Source organism: Mastacembelus armatus, chromosome 20, assembly GCF_900324485.2.
Source record: "Mastacembelus armatus chromosome 20, fMasArm1.2, whole genome shotgun sequence".
Lineage (NCBI taxonomy): Eukaryota > Metazoa > Chordata > Actinopteri > Synbranchiformes > Mastacembelidae > Mastacembelus > Mastacembelus armatus.
The window spans coordinates 10752180-10774371 of record NC_046652.1 but is presented as its reverse complement, the minus strand read 5'-3'; the positions used below and the strand labels follow the sequence as shown (position 1 = coordinate 10774371).

At 40.4% G+C, this 22192-nt stretch overlaps 1 protein-coding gene and 1 long non-coding RNA gene across 4 annotated transcripts in view; one reads left to right on the top strand and one right to left on the bottom strand.

The window, feature by feature from the left end:
• Positions 1–22192, bottom strand: part of pou6f2 (POU class 6 homeobox 2) — a 70422-nt gene that overhangs the window by 28313 nt on the left and 19917 nt on the right. For all 3 annotated transcript variants that reach the window (XM_026291737.1, XM_026291738.1, XM_026291739.1), the window contains 3 exons: positions 22000–22097; positions 16924–17143; positions 1566–1876 (listed from right to left, as the gene is read on the bottom strand). In XM_026291737.1, coding sequence (XP_026147522.1) covers positions 1566–1876; positions 16924–17143; positions 22000–22097 — 629 coding nt within the window. The remainder of the gene's footprint in view (positions 1–1565; positions 1877–16923; positions 17144–21999; positions 22098–22192) is intronic.
• On the top strand, positions 10621–17043 carry LOC113121366 (uncharacterized). The gene is made up of 3 exons (XR_003294707.1): positions 10621–10758; positions 12544–12631; positions 16931–17043. It is a non-coding gene; the product is annotated as an uncharacterized LOC113121366 (long non-coding RNA).

Below are 22192 nucleotides of genomic sequence, written 5' to 3'. Positions count from 1 at the left end.
TCAGCCCCCCATTAAAGGGAGGTCTGTCCTTCGCGCTCATAATCAGCTGCACTGCTTCTTTTAGAAGACAAACTATATAAAGGTAAAGGTCTCAGTATCATTCATTTTTTGAACTTATTCTAAAATAACTGTGGTGTCTTTGTGTGTCAGTGGAAGATATTCATTAATTTAATAAGGGTAGTGGTTTCTTAGTAAATCCAAGAGTTAAGTTGGAAATTCTGATTGCAGTATGCCTCTACTGTACACTGGCTGATGCAAGCTTAATGTTTTGGTTCTGTATGTTGGTCAGTAGCTCTAGTATCTACAGTCAAGCTGGACAGTGTTTTGTGCGATGTAGTAGCTAGTCTTTGGAGCCCATTAAATCCAAAGGCTGTTTTTCCTGCTGAGTCTCACTAGGCCGTGACAGGGCCGGAGAGGGCTCCAAGGGGGGAAACAAATAGCCCAACTCATCCTGGCCATAAAGAAGGTTGCGCCACAACCCAATAAGGGCCTGACGCTGATGAATGTGACCAGGGACAGAAAGGCGACCCTGGCCAGTCTCCACCAGAAATGAAACCACAGGGATATAAAATAGGTTATTATCGTCACACAGTGACAGCCAGACGGACAGAAGGGCAGAGATGGATGGACAGACAAAGTGACTAAAAAGGAGGATGAGTAGGAAGAGCAGCAAAGATTAAGGGACTGATTACGGCTGGAAAGCCCACAGATTGATAACCTCAGAATCCCTCCTGAATCTGCAGGAGGAAGATGTGAATCGTGGCTCTCGCCCGGTTTTGAAGTTTGATGTGCTCAAGGCTTCAGCAGCACCATGCATTTCCACATAGGCAGAAGAGCTGCTGGCCTCTGCTAAAATATGACCACTTGACGATGATGTGTGTGTTGACAGATAATCAAGGTCTGTGTATATGGCTTAAATACGGCATTTTTTTTTAGGGCTGAACTACCCAAACTCACACCAGTGACATCATGATGCATTAAGTCGAACATCCTACTTTCATTTGTGTTTTTTGAGTTTAACAAGACTATTACAGTGACTAACATCATTAATTCTCTTTTACATGAATGGGTTAAAGATACTTGAGTATTTCTGAGAGTCTTACACGTGTACAATGGCAGCGGCACTTAGACCATTAACCAAATATGCAAAGAATGATGCACAGATCTGTTATACTCACACCATGTCGCCATAAATCATGGTGGACAGGTTGGAGGAAATGAACCTGGTATCAGTCAGAAGTAACCAGTCCGCATTAAATACTGTTTTTAATTAATTTGTTGTTATAAAATTGTAAAAACACAACTAAATAAATGTTCTATTAAAGCCTGGGTAGGCACAGCCTCATGTTTGCCTTATACAAAGAAAAACAACCCAAACTGTTGCACACAGTAAGGTATACAAATTTTAAATTGAAACAAAGGAAAAAAAAAAAAAAAAAACAATCCAAAATTTATACCAGATCAATATGAGGCCAATTCCATGACTTTAGCTTTCAGAACTGGTATCACAAAGACAATAAGTCGGATCGGGGCATCCTTACCCACAACATAATTTGTGGACTCACCGGCAACGGCATGGGCGGGGTTACGGGTGAAGGAAGGCTGTGGGCTGGCGACTGGTTGGGCCGATGTGGCGGAGACTGCTGCTGTTGTCCAGAAGTGGAGGAGCAGGCCGAGCCCGGAGACGGGACAGAGGTCTGCTGCTGGCTCGGCGGGGTCATGTGATGCTGGGATGGCAGCTGGTTCTGGGTGTGGGAGTGGGTCTGTTGGTGATGGTGTTGCTGCTGTTGCTGCTGTTGTTGCTGCTGGTGGTGGTGGTGCTGCATCTGTTGGAGCTGCTGCAGGTGCTGGAGCTGGGAGTTCAGTGATGAGGTAGCTGTTGATGGAAGGACAGCAAGCTGTTTGATTCTTCTTTTTGCTTGAGACCTGAACTCTGCGTAGAGTGCAACAAACACAAATGAGCTTTGACAACACATCAACAAGTGTTTTAGCACGTAAACAAGAAGGCCTCATTATTTAATGAATGTGCTCACACCTCAGATAGAAACACATGTACACATGGAGGTGTTGGATGCATAGGGTGAAAAGTGAGAGACAGATGTAAATTGCATGGAGACACAACAAGGTCCTCCAGGGTTTTTACTCTGCATGACCAAGTCAGTGAATTTAATTCAGCAAGTTGGAGGACAAAGCTATCAAGCCTGACTGATATAATTGCTCTCTCTAGAGCCAAAAATCTTCATTGTCACTCAGAACGTCAGAATCTTTGGTTTAATGGCTTAAAATCTCACAGGAAAGAGACATCAATCTTCACTGCAAGAGTTCAGAAATGAGCCCATTAACTAATTGGATCCAATAATGGCATACCATTAGAACCTCATTTCTACATTTAAATGCTTATAAATTTTTACTCTGTTTAAAACACCCCGGCTGAGTCAGGCTGCAGCAAAACCAGCATGGAAAGATGCCCTTGGTTTTAGAATATCCACCTCAAATGTGATCTATGTAAAAATATCCTAGTGTGAACTCTGTGCAGATGCATCTCAACTTTATAATAATTTTCTATAGCAGTTCACTCAAAACCATCTGAATACCGTATTTGGTAGTTTCAGTTCTCACACACACACACACACACACACACACACACACACACACACACACACACACACCCACACACACACACACACAGACATGTCTGAATGTCAGATGAAATCTCTAACACAACACAGACAACAAATAATGTCCACTAAGGGTATCAGCAGTAATACTGTATGTGGAGGATTGAGCTAAGAAACAACATCTAAACTGACCTTCACAGCTTAAATGTAAGAAAGGACAAACTGAGTTTCCATAGATATGATAGATCTAAAAGTTTTTTTTTAACCTTTGCACACATTCAGACAGCTTTCAACAGCCTTAACAGGCACACAAAACCAACAAAGTCCATAAAATAAACTATATTCTATATATCAAAATGGAGTCTTATGTATACAGTGACACAAAAAGGTTCATCCTGGTTCAGACTAAATGCATCACTCAGAAAATAAACATGTAACTTTAACCTTTAGAATATATTGTTCTTAGACACGACTTCCATAACAGAAGTCAGACGGATAATCTGAGTTTGTGGTGTTGCCTTTGACTGATGTTACATTGCTTTGTATAGAAAGCTAAAAAAAACAAACAAAAAAACCCTAAATACAACAGATTACAATGACAGGATCCAACATGTGTTTCTGAGGATTAAAAGATAACACAGGTTTGTAGAGGACAGGACCTGATCTGTATGTTGATATCTGACTGGACTTCACATTCTGTACAAAAGAAAGAAATTCATGCAATGGAAGTGAACAGATTTCCCTCAAAATCAGAGTTCCCACAAGTAATAATAAGAAAATTACACTTTTAATTAACAATGATTGAGAAATGTATGCAGAAGATGTGCAGAAACTAAATCAATCAATCCTGCTGAGGAAAATAAATTCACTGTGAGACTCAATGTGGTCACTGTACAAAAAATAAATTCTACACTGTTGTGAAGACATCCAACTATTTGTTTAAAGGGTTATAATGTTAACTGATTAAAGTATACTCATAAAATCAGAATTGGTTTTCAGCTACTTGTCACTGAGGGGAATAAAAAGGGAAAAACTTAAAATTTATTACACTGTAACAGCTTTGGTTCAGACAGTTGTCTATTTAAATTACAAATTACACTATGCTTCAAATCAACAATAAAAATCCAGATTTTTTAATGAAATGTTCATATCATAATTTAAATCTACAGGTGTTAAGCTACACACAGTTTACTATTAAAATAGCTGACAACATAAAGAATGAATAATTAACATTTGTTCAGAAGAGGTTTGTGGACGTCTATTGATAATGCAACCGAGCAATTGTGAATACAGGCGTAGACAAGCTTGTACACATACAGAATCAATGCACTTAAATAATTTAAGTATGGTTGTCTCATAAATCATGAATAAAACATTAGGGCAGACAAGTCTTTGATTAGTGTGGTCACTACAACTCCAGGACAGGCACAGATGAACATTTGATGAAGATCAGATCATCCTCCTCTTTCCTCACTCTGAAGAAGCTCAGCAAAAGAAAACCAGCGTCTCTTGGCCAGTAAACAGTACACTTTTACATTTCTGCTACCTCCTGACACATTGACACCTCTCTCACACCCCCACCATGAATTATAGATCATCTGCGCAAACGGCAAGAGTCCAATTCTCACTTGAAATGTTGGGGCAAGTTGTCTAGCAAGCGCTGAGCCCCTGACAGGACTGGCTCTTTTCCTTTGCAGCTTCACAACGACAAAATGTTGAGCCTTATTTAAAGATGGAATAAAAGGGAACAAAGACGGAGAAAACAAAAGGAGGTTAAAATGAGATTTCTGTCAAAAAATTATCGAAACCAGGCGAAGATCAAAGACGATTGGAGATTTTCCTCCAGCGCCAACCATTACGCCAAGGAACAAGAGGCACAACAAAAGAATATGAGGCAAAAGAAAACAAATACAGAGGGAATATGGAAGAAGCCCCATGTGGCCTTATTATAAGGGCTACAATGCAGGTAACTATATTCTTTAACAGCAGTGCTTTATAAATTCTGTCATCTTGTTAAGACTGTCAGGACCACTGACCCTCTCTTCCTCTCTAACTGGGCAACTGGCATTTTGAAGCTCATTCTTTTAACCACAGCTGTCTGATTGCTTTGGTTGAGCACATAATCCAAACGGCTTGTCTCAGCTAATTGTTTGTGCTCCTTTCTCCAGCAGACACAGGGCCGAGGACGAGAGTGGGAGCTTCACTTATGATGGAGAGAGGGCAAAAGGGTGCTGGGATCCTATAGTGCTCATTATATCTCCGACTGTCTTTGTTGTGTCTCATATTCACTGCTCCTCCGACTGCAATGAAAGCACTGCTCTCACTTAGTCATCATGCCTGAGGGGTGTAAGAGCAAGGGTCCCACTTTCACTGTTGTCACAACAAAGCCCATGTTAATGTTTATAATGAGGAACGAGCTCAATCATGGCAAAAAAGTCATGCAGCTAAATGATCAGACACATGCTGAACTGTGCTATTCTGTGCTTCATTTAAGTATTTAACCACATCATTAGGAATTATGAAACACCAGCACTGAGATGTACGAGGCCTCCGACCTCAGTGCTTCGAGAAGCCGCCATCTTGCTTTCAGAGTTTTTTTGCTTCAGCGTCACAGATGAAATCAGCGCTTATCTTTTGGGTGTCCCAGCTCCAGCTTTTTGAAGTACTTGGGGATGTGGCAAAACTGATCGTCGGGGGTCAAAAGGCTAGGTCAAAAGCCGGCTCATTCGTCTGACAAAATGCTATTTTTGTTTCCTGTGCAGTTGAAAAGTGTGGAGGGAGGCTGCACTCTCATTACCAGCTCTAGCTCAATATTCCCTGCCAACCCTACTATTACAGCACTTTTCTTCCCAGGACTGGTTCACACTCAACTCCTTGTTTTTATGTCAATTCACCTACGATTACAACTGTTCCCTCTCATACAGGATCTTATACATCATTTGTGCGTGAGCATGTGCGAGTACATCTGTAGTCAAACATTTTACACGCAGGGCAGTACACAACAGAGCATGTCTGGTCCTACTAGCTACCAATGTCACTTCATGGCATTACGAGACATACAATAATACCTATTGATGCATGATGATGTATATTGTATAACTGTCCATTGTCCCAGCCAAGGCCAACATAAAGAGTGACAGCCATAGGACTTTGACTCTTTTATCTTTCACTTTGTCAAACTCTGCGTCACACAGCGTAAAATACGGTCAGAAAAACGCAAAGATGATCAAGTCACGTCAAAGTAATTCAGAATCACATGGCGTTAAATAGGAAACACAGATCACAAACCTTGAAAAAAACATATTGGGTTCACAGGAATGAATAAAATGCAGAGTACTTTTTGTGTCAGAATCAGTAAATTATGTTTGCACTGCATGATTTTCTTAAAGATATGGTTATTGCTTTGAATGAGTTCTCAGGTTGAAATGTGTGCATCACCTCTTTTATTCAGCTCAGATGCATAATTAAACTGACAACAGAAAAATGTCATCAACTCAAATCATCCCTAACTGCTGTTGCACTATCTGAATATATTTTGCATCATTTAGGCAGGCTGTAAATTAAGAGGTAATCCAATGCCGCACAGGAGCCTGTCAGGAGTTAATGAAATTGTCCAGTGTGACCTGCCTTGTTTTTTTTAGGAACTTCTGTAGTCTAAACACAGCTGTCATTCTCTAAGAAAAGAGGTGAGACGGGACAAACAAGCTCCCCATTATATCTCTGACTCACGTTCCACTATGGGAGTCCGTAAACCACTGCCTCAATTGCCTTTTCAGTGACTCACACTGATAATTACTCCACTGGAGGTAAGGAGATTTAGACTCTATGAGATTGGGTAATTATGAAGGTGGTCAAAGGAAGGTCATTTTTACTCAGCGGTTTAGATTGGAGCACTCACGCACTGATGAAGTGGATAACATCACTGTTTCTGTACGCATTTCTGTAGTTCACTATTAACTCGGACCACTAATGGTCACTTTCTGTCACATTTGCCAATGTAACAACACACTAATTATTTTCACCAACGATCAGTCTGTTTAGCCTATAAACTGTAAATCTTTCCAAGTTAATACTTCCTTATATCTTAAAACACATTAAAAGAAAATCAAGAAATCGAATGAATAAAATTAAGTGTTTGCTTTATAAATAACTAAAATAATCAGTTATGACAGTCTATCGATTAACTAGCTCAACATCTGTAATGAAATAAGTATTCAGACAGTATAGAAATATTCCATTACAAGTAATAATGCACCGTGAGTACTATATAGTTACTGTATAAATTAGAGTATACCATTTGAATTACTAACGTGCAAGGAATTTTACTTTTGTAGTTGGTCAAGGTAGAACAACTTTTACTTTATATAAGATTGTGTAGTTTACTCAAATCTAACAGTGAAGCTCATTATATGTTTTGTATGTTAAAGCCTAATAACTAACTAAGGCTGTCAGATAACAGTAGGATATTTCCCTCTGAACTGTAGTGCAAAATAAGGAGCATTAAATTTATGCACTTGCATAAATTTCAGTAAATACCCTTAATTATTTTCCACCACTGCTCATCACTTTAGAAATACATTCTTGATCTATTGTTACCATATTTGTGTGTTGTTAGACATATTCTAATATTTGAAAACACACAAAATAAAAACAGAGTTAAACCTGACACAGATAAACACGTATATTCTTTTTACAGGTTTCATTAAAACAACCAGTAATACATTTGTGTCACTTTACCGGTGAGTCCATACAACTGGTAATCATGTTAAAGGGATGGAGAATAGATTGACGCCTTGGATATGGGTAGAACAAACATTCGGAGAATTAAACATTAAAGGAACTATTGTGCGAGTAAATCAAAACATTACTCAGAGCTATAACAGGCAATATGAGTGTTTCAGTCCTGCTGCAGGAGGAACTCAGCAACTACAAAAAAATATAAGCAGTTAAGATTTGAGCGGAGTCGCGTAGCCACAGGATTTCAGAGCGTAAACCACATCGCTTGTAGGGATCCAGAGATAATACTTTGCCTTTGTGATGCAAGGCAATATCAAGCAGTGCTGTACAATTCTCACTCTGGGGGAAGTATTTCAAAGAATCAAATCCTCTCCATGGAGATGTTACACATACAAGAAAATCCCTGTGTATTTGATAATGTTGCCCTTTTGGTGTTGCTTTCACTCAGTTATTGATTTCCAAAGTGTGGTCCAAGGACCTCAAGGGACCCTTCAGAGAGTTCTGGGGTGCTCAAGTAAAGTGAGATCTAGTTTACTTTCACTATATTTTGTGTATAAGAATTACTGCTATTGTTTTGATAGTTGCTTTTCCTGTCTTTTAAACTGACTTTGTGATGTCACGCCATGTGCCATGGGCGGCGAGAGTGTACAGGTTTTCCATCCAAATAAAGATTACACAAATTAATCTTAACAATTAGGTGCTGCTGCTCTGCTTCTACGTTTGTTAATCAGTGAAGTGAGCTGTTGCCCTACTATTACTACAAAGCTCAGTTTATCAGTAGCTTTTGGATAAAATCTTAATAAAGTCTGATAATTAATTTTCTTCTAGGTGCGTGTTATGATGATGAAGGTCAAAAGACAAGTAAAGGATCTTGTTTTTATGCATTTCACGAACAATGTAATGTTTTACATTTTTAACAAAACCCTTAGAAGGAAAGTATGTAACTACATTTATCTATGTTGTTTTACACAATGTCCTCTTAAAAACGGAGCCTGCCTGTCTTGGCAGGACAGAATGGGTTATTACAGCGTGTTCATGGTCCCATCATGTGTCGTCAGACCAAAGCGGAGGCCGTGAGTAAAAGCTTCATGCAAAATTTATGTTCATGCGGCTGTTTCAGTGGGTGGAAAAATCAATATTGTGGGCCTGATGCACGGAGATGACTGAGTGCTCTCTGACTGACAGTAAAAGCTGAGAGAGATTGAGGGGCTACATTTACTGCTCTAGAAATGGAGTGGAGTAGAGTTCCCCTAATAGTCTAGTTCACCTTAAATTTGAATTTCATTGTGGCTTATTTTGGCAACAGCTTGGATTTTGAGGGCCTGAAGAAATTAAACCATTAGAAGAGAGGAGAACAAATGAAAAATAAGTATGCTTGTTTTGAAATCATCTAAAACAAATCTTGCATTGTGGTTTCTGAGCAGCTACAGTATTGTGATGTATATTATGGGGTCATTAAGCCTTGCTTTCCTTTCCAACTTACACAGATATAAAATGACTGTAGAATAATCAAAAGACAATGTGGGTATGAGGAGGACATCATAAGGCTTTTGTTCTGCGCTGCTTCGCTTACATATGCTTTTGATAGCGTGCCACATACCCACAGTGCATTTGGGGAGGAATGTGAGAAGAGAGCGAAAGAAAGTGAGAAAAAGAAATTCAGTGGGATGAAATAACCCCAAACAATGGGATTTGCTTTCCATTCTTCTGCATCCATCTTCTGTCTTTAATTATTCCCTTTGGTTGTCTGAGGGAGCGTGTAAGCACTTTCACACAGCACAACATGCCCAGCAGCACAACACTGTCTGCCTTAGTGATGTGGAGTCTTCTGAGTGACACTGAGCCTCTTGTGATTATTAATGCTGTTTAATACAACACAGAGCAGCCACTATGATTGAGGGAAAAACAGATTTCAAAATGCATGCATTCAAAATGTGCAATGCGAATGGAGTTATGTACTACATGAGCACCGCACTTGAGATTTTGCCTCCTGCTATATAAACAATGTGTACACCATGAAATGAAGGCTAATGTTTTGTAGATGCAACAGTGAAAATGTGTATTTGATTGCAAAGACCAAGTGTGCTCTATTTTGTACACCGCGTTTAATGGAACCTCAGCTGATCCTGGTGGGATCCTTTGTGCTGGTTTAGTAGTTTCTCCCTGAATCGCATATGAGATATTTGAGAGCCCAGAACGATGTATGATGAATGAAGTAGCATGCTACTTATACGCTTATCGTGCTCACTGACTAGCAACAGGTTCAGCAAAGGGCAGCATCAGTAAATGAAATTCCGCACCAGGACAATATATCATCAAAAGAAATGTATGCACCTGAAACTTACAAGCCTTCTTCAGATGCGGACAAGGTGCCTGACGGGGTTGGGGGAGGGAGGGAGGATGGGATAGAAGGGGGGAAAAAGGGGAGGGGGGGGGAGTACAGCGGGGAGGGTTTTTTGCCGGATGGGTGAGAAGCAAGCAAAGGGAAGCAGCAGATTTTGTTGAATCAGTTCTATTTTCATACTGGCTGATCTGTGTCTTTTAACCATTTCACTGCAGCTGGAAAATGAAAGTACCAGGGCTAATTTCACAGTGAGAGCTCACTGAACAAAATCCCCCACGGTCTGTGGAAAAAGGTGCTAAGTCTACTTTGTCATTGTGAATTACGGCAGTGTAATTCAGGGAGCTGGCTCGTGTGTATTAGAGAGAAAAATAAAAAATATGTGCGGAAAGAAAGACAAGAAAAGCCCTTTTCCCTCTCCAGCCTCAAATGTACTTAGTAAGGTTTTTGTATGATCTGTAAGTAACAGATATCTCTCTTGAAACATGCTGTCCTGTACTGATGCCACAGAATCCATCTGTGATGTGTCTGCAGTTAGTCCAGAAATAGTACCCACGGGACTTACACACTCCTCAGGCCTCCTGCGGGACCTTTTAAGCTGCACTGATACTGATAAAAGCCCCTACAAATCTGGCCCCCAGATACCTCTGCCATTAATTAAGGTAATTAGGCCCTGGTCAGCAATTAGTAACCACAGATAGCTTTTAGTAGTGGCTAAGACACCCCCACTGGTGAGGGATTCGGTTCCATACCATCTGCTGACATATGTCACCACAGACTCTTTGGTTTCACACACAGGGAACTGGAGAGCTGTGTTTAAAAATGACCTCTGTGTGATCCAGGCTGGCTCCAACACTCCCAAAGCCCCTCTCTGCTGCTGCTGCTGCTGCTGCTGCTGCAGGATTACTTTGTTTGTTCTTCCTACTTCTTTGGGTCTTTTCTCTTTCAAACATGGAAGAGCGAGCTCTATGAAAATCCATACATGTTGTACATGGCCAAAGTGAGAATAGGAAATGTTCACTGCACAAGGTATTGATCAAAATTAGAACATCTGGGCTGAGGGTAAGTAGTATTGATTAGAGTGTAATGCTACATTGATTTGCTTGTATTATTAAGTCCATGATAGATACTCATTGATAATATGTTAGTTTGCATTATAATGTTATATGCAGTTATATTGAAGTGTGGATATATCAGAATTACACTATATATAAAGTAGTTTCTACAGTGAAAGTATGTTTGCTGTACTTCATCTCGATTGTTCTCTAGAGAAGGAGTAGCAATCGTGATGCTAACAACAAAACGGGTGGAAACAGCCATATACTGCCAATGATCATTTTTCAAACAAACCATCACACACAAATTCAGAGGAAGACCTACTGAATAAATGTGAGAAACATTTGCAAACAAATGCAGCATTTACACTAATATGAAAACACAGCAGCAGAGGCGTGTGATATAAAGCCTTCGGAGTCGAACACACTGATAAAAACAGGCTGAATACACACATTCAACCTTAAAGAACAGATCATGCAATAACTTACATTACTGGGGAATGGGAAATAAAAGATGCAGCTGCGCTACTTTACACAATTCTACATTTGAAGCAATCAGTGATAACACCATTTTCATTCCAGTTCAGTCCCATAAAATTACCATTAACATTACAACTCATGCAGAACACAGATAAATGTAAAATGTCACCCAGTTCTGCCAGGCGGGAATTCCAGTTCCGCAAGATTACCATCTCTGTCCGCTCTCTCCCACTGCACCTTGTCTAATATTTCATTTACAACATTTCATAAGTTCATTTTCCCCTCACTGACCATGTAAATCACAAATCAATTTTCATTTAAAATGCTTGACTACAGATTGTTGCTGAAAGCTTCTGAATTGCGCCTCAGCAATATAGCAGACCTTTAGCTAATCTTTTGGAAACAGTCTGGCCGGAATAGGGAGGAAAAAAGTGAGATGTAATTTCTACAAAACAACTCCGAGGCCAAGTGGTCAAGGCATTTACTGGAAGCATTTCACAAGTGTGAAAACAATACAGTGCCAATTGTTGTAGCATATACCATATTAAATTCTCCCTCATTTATTGAAACCTCAGACTACTGATTGACAGGTTTATTCAAAAGCTACAATAACCTGATAAAAAATGATCATGTAAAACTGTGTTACTTGGAGTCTCTGATCAACATATGTATCTGATCTTAGATACTGAATATTTAGTATATTAAGTATATTATTGTGCAGAAGACTTTAAAACAGGTTGAGATTGGTTAGGAAGGGTTTAATAAAAATTCCCATATAACTAATAATGTATTTTTTTAATAGGACACTGTTAATTCGGTTGAATGGCCACATTAATATGCCTATTTTGCATTTTGAAACTTCAATACACCAGACAGAGGGTAAAGTGATGTTTCTCAGGAACAGAAAACAGCTGGATTCTAATGAAATAACATTTCATGTTTGTAATACTCATATAATTGGAAGCTACTTAAATATTCATGTTCAAATTCAAATTTAAACCTCTAATGCATAAAAACTATCTTCTTCTAATATACTTCTGCTTCAATACCCATTAAAATAAATGCATTACACACTCTGCCTCCACAGTACAGACAGATACAGCGTGCAACGTGGACAGGCTGCCTTGTAGACTTTGTTTATGGCAGAAGGTTTGCAAAAAGCCTCCCTCAGTGTTTACCAGTGAGGGCAGATGTCAGGGTTTGCTGTGGAGGAGCAGACACAGCCACATCTGATTAACAATATTATTGTCCTCCTCCACACCGCCATAAAGACTCATCCTCCCCCCTTTTCTTTTCTTTCTGTCTATTTCAGGCTCTGGCAGTGTGCTGTCCTGTGGCATGGCTGAGCCAGAGTGACACTGCCACCATGCACAGAAACAACACAAGTCAAGAGCCAGCAGGTTAAGACAAACAGCAATACAGTCTCTCACCTGGCAGAAAACATAATAAAATATTTGCAGATGCATGTATTAAATCATGTTTTCAGTCGTACACACACTTAATTCATATTTTTAATTCTAATATATAGTACATCGTTCATACTGTTATTTTTGCACTATTATGAAACATATGTAAACTGAATTCAGAACAACTCATTAGCATGACTGCAACAAGTGAAACGCCATGGGGTAAAATTTACCCATTTCTCAGCTTCAAGAAAGACATCAGAGTATAAATTGTGAGCCTCATGGGAGTGTGTCAGTGTGTTCATATGCATGTACAGTAAACCTGCAGATCAGCCCAAATATAAATTTGTGTGTTTGATTCTAACCCCCTCATCGCTCCTCTGAACATTTTGATTGGTGATTTTTTTTTCCATCGCCAAACTGTCACAAAGGCAGTAACCCCACACGTTTCCAAGCTGCTTATTGAAGACAAACAATAAACTACTGGCAGATATCAATGGCAGAGATGAGAACCCGGGTGCCATATCTGCTGGGACTGCTTGGTGAACCTACCTCTGCCTGCGCTTCATCTTCAGCAGCACCTCTCACTCTCAATTATTTGGCTGCTGTCACAACAAATCAATCAAATTACCGCTCCAGGACTGTGTGCAGCTGCTCCTATTGCACTGCTAGTTGCATTAGCTTTGAAATGTATGAGGTCTACATTTTATCACTGTTATTTATTTAATGCAGCTCTCTCCCCTGCGAGTCATCTTACAACCACAGCAAAGTTAAATCATTAAAGGACGACGTGGAATACATACTGCTTGAGAACCCTTCAAATTAAACAGCGATAAGGGAGAAAGGATGGGTTTGGCCTCTATTGTGTTAAGATGGCAGATGCTGATGTGAGGAAATGTGGACTGCACTGCGTCCTCTTAATGTACTGTTATGCTGGCTGAATGTGCCCACAAACAATAGCTTATTTCTTTCCTTACCAAAAATGATTCGGCAAATATACACATGGGACGAATACCGCAATGAGCAACTAGTGTGGCTATAACAAGCCCAAAAAGGATTTTTGAAGTCCTCTATCTCTGATAATATAATGAGTAAAGGGACACAGAGGCATTCCCACAACAGAGTGAGGTTAAGTCAGTGCCCCGGCCTGGTGAACTAACCTCTTAAAGGAGCAGCAGTCAGCTGAGGCAGAATAGATGTAGTCTGACATGTCTAACTAGTGTGGAAACATCTGCCTCTTCCCCCAGGAGCCCACCCTTTGGTGGTGTAATGAGCAGAGTGATTTCCTTAATTTGTATCATGCCAACACCCGCAACCTGCAAACGACGCCACTGAGCGTTTTCATCAAAACGGCAGACATGCCTTTGATTGGCACTAACACTGGGTCTCATTACTGCAGGTGAGTGGGATGCCGACCTTTATCAGGAAGCCTGAGTGCTGTTTTGTGTTTCTCGCTGAAGAGAACAGAGGAACAATGCTCTCACCTCACCATTAGAACTCAGCTCTCTGATGTGATGCACTGCCTGGCTTTCTGCTGAGAGCAAATGAGATGGAATATGCTTATTAATATGAAAGAGCTCCAGTAAACTAGCTTCTTGAATTACCTTTGAGTGAGTCATAGAGAAGAGGAGAAGACAGATGCAACTTTGTTCTGCTTCCTTCCATTCAGCGTTACATGTACAGTGCTTTGATACAACTAGCTTTACAAGTATGGTAATCATGCTTTGCTTGTTATAAAATGAAAGCGTATTAAAAATGCGGCAGAAAGCACAATACTGTATCTTGCAACAAAAATGTCTGTAGATGTTTTGTCTGTTTCAGTCGTGCTTACTTATATTCAAAATTGCGAAAATGATACATGATTTCTTTTTTTTTATCCATATGAGCCGTCATATTTACAGACCTCTAGCATGACCCAACCTAGTTTTTGCCTCTGTGAAGTCAGCTAGAATTGGGTGCACTCTGTCACAAAAGATAACTTTCTCCCTTGTTTAGTTTCATTGGGAATTTGTTTTTACTGCATGTTTGCAGGCATAAATCATTCTGACAAATAACCAGTTACACTGGTGCCTGTGTTTACTGAGTCTGCCACAAGATGCTGCTCAGTTTTATTTAAGCAAGTGCTCCAACTTTATAGCACAACCCCATTACAGTGATAGTTATTCATCACAGTCTGAGAGAGCTGCCCTCCTAAAACTCACAGCAGTCCAGCCGGTTCGCCTCTGTCATCATCCTTTCCTACAGAGTCAGCTTTGATTAGCATGATCAAAATGTGTGATCAAAGATGCTATTTGCTACTGTTTGTTCTGAATGTGACTTTTCATTTAATGCCCCCCGATAAACCTAAATACAAAAATATAACTAATATACAAGTATAATTTGGGCTGAAATACCTAAGTCTGACCTATACCCTATTAAACATTACAATTTTATGAATGGTTAAAGCCTGAAGATCATGAGACTACAAGCATGCTGACTCTCAGGTTAAATACACAATTCCTTCCCATTCCCCAGGACAAACAGCCTTATTAGCTGGTCATTAGCCGCCTCATTACATTTAAATACACCCACTGGCTTGGGTCCTCCTAGAGTCTCATTAATGTCCCTCACAGTTGTCTTGTGTCTGATCTGACACTAATTAGCTAGCAGCGTGAACGCTGTAAAGCACACTTGCTCCTGAGGTCGTGAAATGAGCTGACTGCTCCCTGGTGACAGTGCAATGCTGTATTATATGTGTGATTAATCAGGCCTGGATACCCAGCGGGGCTGGGAGGAGAAGCGACGGGGATATGAGGGGCAGAGGCCAGAGTTGCAGTTGTCTGACAGAGGTGCTGTGCCAGCAGGCCTCATTCAGCAGAGCTGTGATGAACTCAGACAGGGGAGAGTGGAGAAGCGCCATGTGGCCAGAGGGGTCCGGACACAGTCAAGACATTTAGCTTCACTCGTGACTTGTGTCACTTTCTCTCCATGGAGGTCCCTTCAATGCATCCCCTTCAGATAAGAGGACGTGCGAACAGGCAGTCTGTCAGTCCACACGCTTAAAAAAAGATCTGCCACAGAGGCATTTCTCTATAACAGTTTTTTTTTTTTTTCACTGCTGCTCATGGACGGAGAATTTTATTGGGACAGTGAATACCAGACTGTCTGTTGGTTTGTTTGGCAGTGGACAATAAGAATGACTGAGAGGTGTTTGTTTTGGCGTTCTGACACCCTGACAATGTGTGTCGATCAGTTCATCAGATCACTGGAGCCTCTGGCTTGTCCCTCATGCACCAGGAAGAAGATGTGTTGAAGTGTGAGTCATATGGGCCTGCTGGGCCCATTATCGTCCACTGCTGACGGATACATAGAAGGGCTCGCTGGATAGATGTGGGTTTATTAAAAGCTCTGCCCACAGCGATGGCTGCTGTTATTTATGCATGTTTGTGTCCATTAGGCTTCTACCTCCACATTTCCTCACTCAGGGCATCTGTCCATCCATTTCCCCACATGAAGGGAGCCTTTCCTGCACTTTATGCTGCACTGACATTATTGTAATCTCCATCCTAAAAACACACTGCTTTACATGTAGCCTGGCATCTTTTTACATTAGTGCTGCTTTCTCATCCAAGATTTATGACTGACGGTTTCCCCATCCATCCCTCAATCTAATGGTATAAAAGAGACCATGTTTTAAACATTAAAATGAAAACCATTTACAACTATGATCAAAAGAGAACATTTGGCCATTAAAGTTTAAAAGACAAAGATAAGTACAGCCATGTGGATGGGCAGATGAGGTGGAAAAGAGATAAAAAAGTGAAGTACAGTGCACTCATATGAACAAGAAAGAAGCATAAAGTGCTTTTGCGACGCACTGCAAAACGTTGACCTGTAATTAATATGGCTGGTCCTCTGGGCGAATTGAGGATAGCAGCTTTTTGGGGTACAAACCCCTGAAGGATTCTTACCTGGTCAGAATCTTTGTGAAGCATTTTTGTTGAAAAGAAAAACAAAAAACTCTTCCGTGTCATTCAGTGGACATACAACAGGAGTAACATTTACTCTATTTATTACTAGTACGTCCTGGTGTCTCTTGTTCTATGACTCATCACGTAGACAAACCTCCATTAGCGTTAAAAGACCACCAAGACAAATGACTTCATATTGCAATGTCTTTTTAGAGCATCCATCAGCTGCCTAGAATATCTGAATTCTTTTTGACTCTTGTTTTGTTTTGTCAAACAAATGTGTTTTTCTGGGGGGTGTTTTCCGTAGGTGCGTGTCCATTTGTCCCTCTTTCTTACCTTGCAGGTTCTGGAGGGGGAGCGTCATGATACCCCCTGCAGCAGCAGCAGCCACCAGGCTCTGGATGTTGGCTGTGGGGAGGGAGAGGACCAGACCCTGCTGCCCGCTCAAGTGTCCACCTGCATTGAAGGGGATGAGGATGGGCTGGTTCATGCCTGGCGCTGCCCCAGACATCACACCGCCTACTGCGTTGGCCAGCTGCTGTGCTACCAGGAGTGACTGTAGGACACAGACAAAACACACATGATCAGATGCATGCAGAACATCAAAGGTTTTTAAATGTGTTAAAAAAAACCATAGCCACAATATGGCATTGGAAATAATCGCTTTATTAAATGGACTTTGTTGTGTTATTCTGGATATTTTGCAGCATGTAACCTAGTACCAGCTCATAATTGCAAGTAGGCAAAAAACTGTATATATTCAGATTACTTCAAATTTCTTATTTTAAGGAATAAAGGTTTACAAAACTGCCCTAAAAAGTCAAATCTCTAACATGCCACATTTTAACCACACATGCTATCTACCTATCACTTAAGTCCAAAATGTCTAGTGCTTTACAAGTAACTGTAATTCGAATGCATTTATGCTAAATATTCCATTACTGTGTAATACTTGCTAAATTTGAAGTATTGAGCGATATGGCTAAAGCCCATGAGAACACATTCCAATAGTGACATTTATTATAATGAATTAATATCACATAAATAATCTAACTAGTTAATTGTATTGTATTCTGTAATGATTACATAACACTCAGCTCTGTGTATAAAATAAAAACCTCAACAACCATTTTTGGTTATATATATATTTTTTGCTTAAAATAAAAAAAACAAAAACACAATTAGATTTCTCGACAACCCACCATGATAATACTGAATCATTAACTGGTCCTTCTTGAATACTTATGCTTGCTTTAGAGCAGTCAAACACTGAATAAGGATATCACGTTTTACTAATGGATATACATTATTTCATATCACAGGATGCATAACAGAAACAAGTAAAGCAGATGTCACCAACTTGGCATCAATCAATGTGTTTTGATGAATGCAGCTGTTTTACAGCTGAACTCTGTGCTTTGCTGTGTCACACACTGACAGTCAAAACATACTGCTGTTGGTACTGACAGAGATCAAATCCCATCGTTGTGTGAATTTTTCTTTCACAGAAATGCAGAGTTATGTTTCATCCCATTGAACAAAACCCTGGTATCATAGAAATGTGCCTGAAATACACAGTGCTTTTTGAAAAAAAAAAAAAAAACATACAGAGTAGCAGTACTTTACTCCTTTTACAAGAGATATAACACATCACTCTTGTCTCTTCACGTATCCATTCATTCATATTAGTTAAAGTGGAATCTGTGCAGTCATACTCGTAGAGGAAAAGATATGTTATCAGAAGTATCGCTCTGAGATATTTTGCACAGTAGAAGATCTCTTCAAATGTATTTTCCGAGAAAGTGGGTTTGGAAATATACCAGCACATTTTTCATTGAGAGCTTTGAGCTAGAAGGTGGGAAGGTTTGTCCCATGGCTGAAATCTCCACGAATGTACAGGCAATGACATCTTAAATTTCATCCATTCTCATGAAACCTTTTTCAAATTGTGTCAGCATTGGAGCATGTCAAACTGAATCTACACAGGAGGTTTTAGGCAGGAGATACTGAAGATGCGGCAAAATCCAACAAAATTATAGTTTAAGCATTGAATTGAATTGTTTGGTATAAAATGATAAAAGTACATTGTCAGCTTGTGTTGTGCCCAGAGTAAAGCAGCCTTTAGACATTGCTGGGTAAAGCCAGGCTGCACTGTGTTGACTCCTCCACTGTGACTTAAGTTCACAAACCTTTAACTCCAATTGTCAGCTATCTGCTTCTGTTTTGCATGGTGTGTTTGCAGCTTGCACAGGATGCAGAGCGGGCTGACTGGTGCGAAGAGCCCACCATACTCACAAGCCTCGTGCACCTAGGTGACAGGCATGTCACTGTGATAACCCTGCCCTGTGCAGAACGCCTGCACACACGCTGACATACATGTGATCACAGTTTAAGAGGTAAGAGGTCACGTGCATTTAAAGCCACCACACACTCTCAGGACCCATTATCTATTATGAAAGAAAAATTAATACCTGTTTGTGACTGTAAGCTGTTAAAAGATTTTTAAAAAGTCAAGAGATGTTATTGGCTGTAATCACACATCCTACATAGGATTCCTCTTTGACACACAACAACAGTGCATAACAAATGACAATATCTGATGCTTCTGAGAGCATTCAAAATGAAATTTGCCATTAACTTTAAAAAATGAATTAATAATCCAAGAGCTCAAAGAATCCTCAGAGGACAACAACAAAAGACGACGCATTTGTTAGCTGCAAGTGACATATGTTTAATCTCATGTTTTAAAATAAATTTAATCTCGAATCGAAGAAGCATATAATCAAAGACACTCTTTGAACATTTCATCTGTGAATCAAACAAAATGAAATTGCCAAGCTTGACAGCAAAGACAGCCTCACATAGAAGGGAATAACATTAAAAGACAATTCTACAATTATCAGAGGTAGCCCTGATTTATTTATCATTACAGGCAGTGTTGGAAAAGAAGGCAGCTGTTAGGCACACGCACACAGCTGCAGAGAGAAAGTTCTTTGGAGATTTTTTGTTAGAGCATGCAAGAGCTGCTGCTCTTTAGGCTGTTTGTCGTTCCATTTTAAGACTGATTATGATCTTCATCTGAGGTGCGAACACAATGCAGAGACAAGAATGAATTTAGTGTAAATGTAAACTGCTCAGCTTTGCAGTCACACTACAACCTCTTACTATGAGAATGCCCAGCATCACTCATCTAGATTTACAAGCAGTCTGTCTTTTTGCCTGATACTCGCTCTTGTCCTCTCCATAGGTGCTGCTAGAAAGCTGCTTGGCAAGCCTGACAGCTGAGTGTTGAGAAGTGGCCTCCTAGGGGCCACACAGACGCACAGAACTGGGTGTGTGTTGGACTCTGGATGGGGAAGCAGCCCCACTCAGGACTAGATGTTGTACCCAGCATCTCTGCCCATCAGGGAAGAATAGGCCTTTCTATCTGCTTGGCAGCTTTGGCACTGAGAAATTGCCCATAATCACCCAGATAGCAGACTTTTGTCATCCTAACTGCGAGTGGGAAACAGAAGGAAGGTGGATTCATGTTGGGTAAACTACCATTGGATAATGGTTGTTCGAACAATATCCGGCTCTGGAGCGAGAATCTATCAAAACATATTGATCCTGGAACAAGAGAATTGGGTATGGCATGCGGAGCGCCTTTGTTTCTGAAAAGTGTTAGCTTCACAGAGACTGTACTGACAGCATTAATATATTAGATGGTGACTGTTGAGAGCCGCCTGCTGAGGCTCAGACTCTAACTGCTGCCTGCTTGCGACGCTTTCCCCTTCGTGTTTATTTCTTATCCATTACCAAAATGGTGGCTTTGACCAGCAAGGGTATGTGTAATCAGGAAAGTGCTTTTAATTAAGCTCATTCTTTATCTCCATTTGCAGCAGACTGACTGCTTCACTGGGGATTTCTTACCCTGCAAACCTGCCCAGCAGAACTGAACTGCTCGCTTCCTCAAATGTTTCCTCTTTTGTTTATCCTGATGAGGACTGTCTGTCATTGAGTAACACCGACTGCAGTGGAGAATGGCCTTATTAAAAAGGGTGGAGGAAACCCTTTTGTGTGTGTGTGTGTGTGCGTGTGTGTGTGTGTTTGAGCGATGACATTGAGCAACACTAATGAGATAGATGTTCATTAAACATCACTGAGCCACCAGGCCAATAAATCCAATCAGATAGGACAATGGCTGATTAAGCTATTAACAGAGCTGCAGGCCTGGGCTCTTTGTTACTCTGCTTGTTTCGACAAGGCTTGTGTTGTCAGCTCATTAGTGCCACAACTCAATTACATTTGAAGATTATGTGTGATAGGCAAAATACTTTACAATTTCACATTTTAGCTAGAAAGGGTTACAGTGTAGCATTCAGTGACAGTATTTTTATGTTTGTTTTGTTTCAGTCATGCATTTAAAGAAAGTGAATATTAGCAGGCCAAGGTGGTGATTTCATTATTGAAGCTCTCACGCTCTTACTCTAATTGTGACCAGAATAAGCATGACTAATTTTTCAGAGTTGAGCTTCTTGTCTTTCAAATTACTCAAGAATAGACACACCTTATTCTGGCTTCTTTGAGTGTTTGCATTCTGCTCATATTGATGTCCAGTGGTCACTGAGTGAACCTGATGCTGAAGTCCTAAAAATAAATAGTTCAGTTTTATTGTTTTATTTTTTCTTTCTGTGTTCTTCTAATGCTTTTTATGTGGACAAGGCTCATTTAAAAAAAGGTGAGGTCACATATATGAATATTCACTGTTGTAGTGACATACTCAACAGTATAGCTGGTGATCCAGCAAAAGGAAGCTTGATTTTAAAAGTAGACAACTGAAGAAATCTCACCTTTGAGTTCTGACCTCTCTCCAAAGCCACATGAAAACACACTGCCTAATGAGTGAGGAGGATTTTTTTTTTCCACTAGAGAGAGCGTTGAGAGTAACACAAGCATCTCTCATGGCTCATTCAGATGTGACTTAGCTGATGTTAGCCCTGGGCTAATATACACATAACAGTTATCAGGGCTAACGTGACAGATTTCAGGAAATAACAAATCCCCCCCAAACACATTGAAACTGATCTGTCCATCAGAAATATGGACTCCATGGTATCAGTTTTCAGCCTCCGACTTGTTGCCATTGTACAAAATACAGACAGATATTAATTCTGGTTTTAGCTCTCGGAGCATCAAACTTCTTTTTAGTTGTAGCTAGAGTGGTAACATGTCTGCCTGCAAAGCCTTGTGGGAGACTTGACTTGAGGATTGAGTGCAAGGGCAAAGTGAGCACAAGTAGGAAGTAGGTTGACGGGCAGGTTTGTTCAGATCGAATAACATGATTGGTCAGGCTTTTTTGAGCCCTGCTGCTGCCACGGTTAAACTGACAGCATGTTTGGGTCAAGTTAGTTTACAGATCCTTTCTCTCACCTGTGGGCCCATTGGGTATCCTGGATGAGACTGGCCCAGTTGACTCTGCTCAGAAGGACTGCTGCTGACGTCGGACTGCACTGAACCATCTCGGGCCCCTGAAAGAACAAGAAGCAGGCATCCATGTAGAAAAGTAGAAAAAAAAAACAAGAAAACAAAGATTCCACCTTAGATCAACACAGTCAATATAAGT